This window comes from Rana temporaria, chromosome 7 (genome assembly GCF_905171775.1).
Source record: "Rana temporaria chromosome 7, aRanTem1.1, whole genome shotgun sequence".
In the NCBI taxonomy this organism is placed as follows: Eukaryota; Metazoa; Chordata; class Amphibia; order Anura; family Ranidae; genus Rana; species Rana temporaria.
This window is the reverse complement of record NC_053495.1, coordinates 2,636,896-2,643,849: the sequence shown is the minus strand read 5'-3', so window position 1 is coordinate 2,643,849 and position 6,954 is coordinate 2,636,896. Positions and strand designations below refer to the sequence as shown.

The 6,954-nt window shown below is 41.9% G+C and overlaps 1 protein-coding gene across 1 annotated transcript; it reads right to left on the bottom strand.

Annotated features, from left to right (window-relative positions):
- Positions 1-1,186: 1,186 nt before the first annotated feature.
- LOC120945718 (olfactory receptor 2A12-like) lies at positions 1,187-2,085 on the bottom strand. Its single transcript, XM_040360080.1, has one exon. The coding sequence runs from the start codon at positions 2,063-2,065 to the stop codon at positions 1,187-1,189; it is 879 nt and encodes a 292-aa protein (XP_040216014.1). The 5' UTR covers positions 2,066-2,085.
- Between the last annotated feature and the right edge of the window lie 4,869 nt (positions 2,086-6,954).

Here is a 6,954-nt window from a genome sequence, read left to right as displayed (position 1 = left end):
ATTGGACACAAAAAATACATTTATTTAGTTACTCCAGAAATTCATTTTTATTTATTTAGTTTTTCGTTAGAAATTGCATTAGTCCGAAAATCCGAATTAAGGGGGCATTCCACGGCGCTTTTTTGCTGCAAATGCCCCATAATGTTCGGTATTCACCGAACGGGCAAACACCCGATGTTTGAGTCGAACTTACGCTCGTCTCGAACATCGGGCTCATCCCTACTGGTGAACCCACAATAGGGAAAAAACTTTTCAGTGAAAGGGATTTTAAAAAGACACGCGGCCACTCACTAAAATTAGAAGAGAAGCAGTTTAACTTTATACTGCCTAGATGGTTCTTTACTGTAAGAGCGGTAAGGGTGTGGAATTCTCTTCCACAAGCAGTGGTCTCAGTGATGATTTAAAAAAATTATTTGATGGGTATCTTAACGATCACAACATACAGATGTATACATTATACTATTAACATACAGTAAATGCACACACACAGGTTTAACTAGATGGACTTGTGTCTTTTTTCAACCTCGCCTACTATGTGACTATGTAATATATTGGCCATTTCCTATTCAGTCATACAGCACTGACATATGTATCAACACTTACACATATCTCCCTGAGGTCCCTGTATTAAAAATAAAAAAGAGATTTTTTTAATGAAAATATGAATTATTATTATTATTATTATTATTATTATACAGGATTAATACAGTGCCAACAGTTTGCACAGTGCTTTACAACATGAGGGCAGACAGTACAATTTCTAATACAATTTAATACCGGAGGAATCAGAGGGCCTTATTCATTAGAGCTGATAATACAAAAGGTAACATTGGGAGCAATATTATTTTATGCAAAAAAATGTTGCTCATTAATCAAACTAAAGCTACATTTTTTTCATACTTTTTTCCTTTGTCAGCTTTGTGCCAGTTAAACACATTAAAGATGCATTAAACTCTTTGTAAAAAGAATCATGGTAGGCAAAATAGTAATTTTGAGGATAAACAAAGGAAACTACTACATTTGGTTTGCGGGTTACAATGACTCCTGGTCATGCAAGGGTATGTAAATCTACAAGCACCTGACATTTTATACATTTCATTACTGACATTTTTAGTCAGCTGAAAATGGCACAGACATACAAAAAGTGTCATGATGACACAGTGTCACAAAGTTCACAATGATATTTTCAGAATGATGCCTGGAATAACTTTAAGTGATAATAAGACCTCAGCAGTGCCTCCATGAGATCTTTGTTCCTCAGGCTGTAGATCAGAGGATTCAGCAATGGGTTAATCAGGGCAGATGTGACTGAAAACAGTTTGTATAAATTGAACATATTAATGGAAGATGGAACCAAGTAAATAAAAATTATGGAGCCATAAAATATGAATACCACGGTGAGGTGTGAGGTGCAGGTGGAGAAGGCTTTCCTCTTTCCAGTCTTGCTACGGATTCTGAGGATGGTCCTGAGAATATAGACATAGGGAAGGAAGGTCATAAGAACGACTCCTAATCCAAAACCACCGCCTGCTACAAATACGACCACCATGTTTATGAAGGTGTCAGTACATGTGATTTGATATAAGTGTGGAAGGTCACAGAAGAAGCTGTGGATGGAAGATGTTCTGCAAAAGGACAACCTGAGCAAAAATAAAGTATGAACCAAAGATACAGACCATCCTACAACCCAGACCAGGGAGGCCATACGAGTACAGACCCTCCAAGACATAATTAGTGTGTAATGTAGGGGGTGACAGATGGCAATGTAGCGGTCGTAGGACATAGCCGAGAGCAAGAGCGTTTCTGAGATAGCAAGGGAGATGTAGAAAAAGACTTGGGCTATACAGGCAGGAATGGATATTGATCGGCTTTTTGTGACCAAATCAAAGAGCATCCTTGGTGCCGTCACTGATGAATAGGACATGTCCAGAAATGCCAAGTTGGCAAGAAAAAAATACATTGGGTTGTGCAGATTGTAGTCAGTGAGGACCAAGAAAAAAATAAGAAGGTTTGTGATAAGAGTCATCAGATAGATGAGAAGGAAGAACACAAAAAGTCCATTCATGGTCAGTGGATGGTCTGATAGACCCACAAGAGTGAAAGACGTAATCTCTGTCACATTTTTCATATTATTCTTTTTTTTATTGCTTACATTTCTCACTGTAGAACAGAATTAAATTTATGTATCTAAGGATTTAATAACTGGAAAACATGTACGTTGTGCCTGTACAGTACACTCAGGTGTACATGTAGGCATTTGTACCGGCAAATGATTTATTCTTATATAAGATGTTGGCGTTCCCTCACGACAGTCTGCTGTTTTGTAAGAAAGGTAAAAAGGTCTCCTAAGATTTAATATGTAACACAGTCTTTAAAATTTGAATTTAAACTCCACTGAAAGTGTTTTTATCATTTTGTAATACATTTTAAATATTGGCTAGTGGACAGAGTGATCTATAACAATATAAAAGGAAACCTGTTTGAACTTCCATACATACAGCACCCTTTTTCCTTCTAAGGCCCCGTACACACGACCGGATCTGTCCACTGGGATTTATCCGCGGATCAGTTCCAGCAGACAAATCCGGTCATGTGTACGGCCTAGCGGACATTTTTCGGCGGACATTTGTCCAGCCGACCGGTTTTCAAGCGGATAAATATTTCTTAGCATGCTAAGAAATCTATCCACTGGAAACCTGTCCTTCGGACTTATCCGGTCGTCTGTACAGACTCACCGGATAAGTCCGTCCGATCCCCATCCCTCGCATGCGTCGAAATGATTTGACGCATGCGTGGAAGTATCTACCTTCCAGGGTCGCGCACGTCGCCGCGTCGTCGTCGCGGCGACGGCGCGGCCATGTCACCGCGGATGTTTTCCGCAGGGATTTTGATTTGATGGTGTGTACAGCCATCAGATCAAAATCCGCCAGCGGACATATCCGATGGAAACGGCTGGCGGACCATTTTCATCGGATATCTGCCCGTGTGTACAGGGCCTAAGTGCTTTTTATGGAACCATCCATAATATATCTATTTCGATGATGTCATTGCTCAATGATCACCTTCGCTTTACACATTTAACCGAAACGGCTTGATCAAGCTGTTTTGGTGAAACTCCTTAAGTCATGGTGATGGTTGGGCATCATGGAAGCAGCTATATTATGGATGGTTCAACAAAGAACACTGAGGCCGCGTACACGCGGCCAGACAAAACCGATGAGAATGGACCGAGGTTCAGTTTCATCAGTCCAAACCGACCGTGTGTATAGCCCATCAGTCTGTTTTCCTTCGGTCCAAATATTTAAAACATGCTTCAAAACGGAACCGATGGACCGATGCCCGATCGGTTTAAACCGATGGTTAGTACAGAAAAGCATCGGTTCAAAACCCGCGCATGCTCAGAATCAAGTCGACGCATGCTTGGAAGCATTGAACTTCATTTTATTCAGCACGTCGTGTGTTTGACGTCACCGCGTTCTGACCCGGTCGGTTTTTGGAACGATGGTGTCCCTCACGACAGTCTGCTGTTTTGTAAGAAAGGTAAAAAGGTCTCCTAAGATTTAATATGTAACACCTTGAGAGCCCCTTTTCTATAACTGAGAACAGTCTTTAAAATTTGAATTTAAACTCCACTGAAAGTGTTTTTATCATTTTGTAATACATTTTAAATATTGGCTAGTGGACAGAGTGATCTATAACAATATAAAAGGAACTTATAGTTCAAACTTCCATACATACAGCACCCTTCCAGACTAGAACCTTGTGCAATCTCAGGGGTTATCTAGGGATCTGGCTTAAAAAGCCCATCTCTGCTCAATATTGAACAATTTAGATGAGTAGGAGCCGCACATCAAACACGCTGCTGTCACACTCATCCACAGAATAGGCGCGGTTTGAAAGTGGTTAAAACTTTGTTAGTGAATATTTTTACACATATATAATTAAAAAAAGTGCAAAAAAATAAATGTATTTCATTGTAAATAACTTTTCAATGCTTTGTACCATAAAGGCAGGAGATAAATCCGAGAAGCAAGCCATGGTCAGGGGGTTGGAGAGAGTAGGGTAGTCCGGGATTCAAGCCAAAGGTCAAGGATAGGAGAAAGCAACAGTCCGGGAAACGTAGCCAAGGGTCAGGTAATCAGGAACAAGGTAGCAGGTTTTCAGCAGAAATACACTCAGATGCTGTGACAAGCCAGCAACCTGACAGGAGGAAGAGGGCAGTTTAAATAACCCGCTCAGGCCTCTGATTGGGCGCATGCGCGCACCCGGCGCAAACAGGCGCGATCGCGCGGCTCTATGGAACTGGGCAGGATTGGTGCCCTGATACATGGATTCATGAAGAATTGTTCTTACCAAACCAATCTACTAACCTACTAACTTTCTATGAGGAGATAAAGGAAGGCCTGTAGATGTGGTGTGTCTAGATAAAGGAAGGCCCGTAGACGTGGTGTATCTAGATAAAGGAAAGCCCGTAGACGTGGTGTATGTTAGATAAAGGAAGGTCCGTAGACGTGGTGTATCTAGATAAAGGAAGGCCCGTAGATGTGGTGTATCTAGATAAAGGAAGGCCCGTAGATGTGGTGTATCTAGATAAAGGAAGGCCGGTAGACGTGGTGTATCTAGATGAAGGAAGGCCCGTAGACATGGTGTATCTAGATAAAGGAAGGCCTTTAGACGTGGTGTATCTAAATGAAGGAAAGGCCCGTAGACATGGTGTATCTAGATAAAGGAAGGCCCGTAGACATGGTGTATCTAGATAAAGGAAGGCCTTTAGACGTGGTGTATCTAAATGAAGGAAAGGCCCGTAGACATGGTGTATCTAGATAAAGGAAGGCCCGTAGACGTGGTGTATCTATATGAAGGAAGGCCCGTAGATGTGGTGTATCTGGATAAAGGAAGGCCCGTAGACGTGGTGTATCTAGATAAAGGAAGACCCGTAGACGTGGTGTATCTAGATAAAGGAAGGCCCATAGATGTGGTGTATCTATATAAAGGAAGGCCCGTAGATGTGGTGTATCTAGATAAATGAAGGCCCGTAGATGTGGTGTATCTAGATAAAGGAAGGCCCATAGACGTGGTGTATCTGAAAAAAGGAAGGCCCGTAGATGTGGTGTATCTAGATAAAGGAAGGCCCGTAGACGTGGTGTATCTAGATAAAGGAAGGCCCGTAGATGTGGTGTATCTAGATAAAGGTAGGTCCGTAGACGTGGTGTATCTAGATAAATGAAGGCCCGTAGATGTGGTGTATCTAGATAAAGGAAGGCCCATAGACGTGGTGTATCTGAAAAAAGGAAGGCCCGTAGATGTGGTGTATCTAGATAAAGGAAGGCCCGTAGACGTGGTGTATCTAGATAAAGGAAGTACCGTAGACGTGGTGTATCTAGATAAAGGAAGGCCCGTAGACGTGGTGTATCTAGATAAAGGAAGGCCCGTGGACGTGGTGTATCTAGATAAAGGAAGTCCCGTAGAAGTGGTGTATCTAGATAAAGGAAGGCCCGTAGACGTGGTGTATCTGGATTTAGCAAAAGCATTTGACACAGTTCCCCATAAACGTTTACTGTACAAAGTAAGGTTTGTTGGCATGGCCCATAGGGTGAGTACATGGATTGAGAACTGGCTACAAGGGCAAGTTCAGAGGGTGGTGATAAATGGGGAGTACTCGGAATGGTCGGGGTGGGTAATGGGGTCCCCCGGGGTTCTGTTCTGGGATCATTCCTATTTAATTTATTCATAAATGACATGATGGGGTAAACAGTTCAATCTCTGTATTTGTGGACGATACTAAGCTAAGCAGGGCAATAACTTCTCCTCAGGATGTGGAAAACATGCAAGAAGATCTAAACAAATGAATAGGGGGGGGCAACTACATGGCAAATGAGGTTTAATGAAGAAGTAAAGTAATGCATTTGGGTGCCTAAAATGTGAATGCAATCTACTCGCTAGGGGGAGAACCTCTGGGGGAATCTAGGATGGAAAAGGACCTGGGGGTCTCAGTAGATGATAGGCTCAGCAATGGCATGCAATGCCAAGCTGCTGCAAGCAAAACCAACAGGACATTGACATGCATTAAAAAGAGGATTCACTCCAGAGATAAAATGATAATTCTCCCAGTATACAAGACACTGGTCTGGCCACACCTGGAGTATGTTGTCCAGTTCTGGGCACTAGTCCTTAGGAAGGATGTACTGGAACCAGAGAGAGTCCAGAGAAGGGCAACAAAGCTAATAAAGGGACTGGAGGATCTCTGCTATGGAGGAAAGACTTCAAACATTAAACTTATTCTCTCTGAAGAAGAGACACTTAAATGCTTTGGGGGGGACCCCAAAGCACCCTCCCCATGTTGAGGGCATGTGGCCTGGTAGGTTAGGAAGGGGGGGCACTCTCTCGCCCCCCCTTTCCTGCAGCCTGTGAGGTTGCATGCTCGAATAAGGGTCTGGTATGGATTTTGGGGGACCCCACAACATTTTTTTTATTTTGGTGCGGGTTCCCCTTAAAATCGATACCAGACGTGAAGGGCCTGGTATGTATTTTGGGGGGACCCCCATGCCATTTTTATTCTTTTAATTTGGCACAGGGTTCCCTTTAACCACTTTAATACACTGTGTTATATATATATATATATTACACTGACTGCATTGACAGAATATAGGGTCTACATGGAATATCGAGTCTACACTAAATGCATAGTATATATATATATATATATATATATATATATACACACACACTAGGCTGTATGTATATATATATATTTATATATATATATATATATATATATATATATATATATATATATATATATATCAAATACACTGCCTGCACACCACTAACTAGCCTAATCTCTCTTCATTCATAATTACACTATATATGGCGCGAAGTAAGCAGTCTTATATAGTGTGGGGCATGGACTTAGCCCCCTGACCCCTGCCTTTAGCCAATTATGGCTCTCTCAGC

Excerpts from the sequence above, each read along its gene's own strand:
- LOC120945718 (XM_040360080.1), bottom strand. The coding sequence starts at position 2,065 with ATGAATGGACTTTTTGTGTTCTTCCTTCTCATCTATCTGATGACTCTT.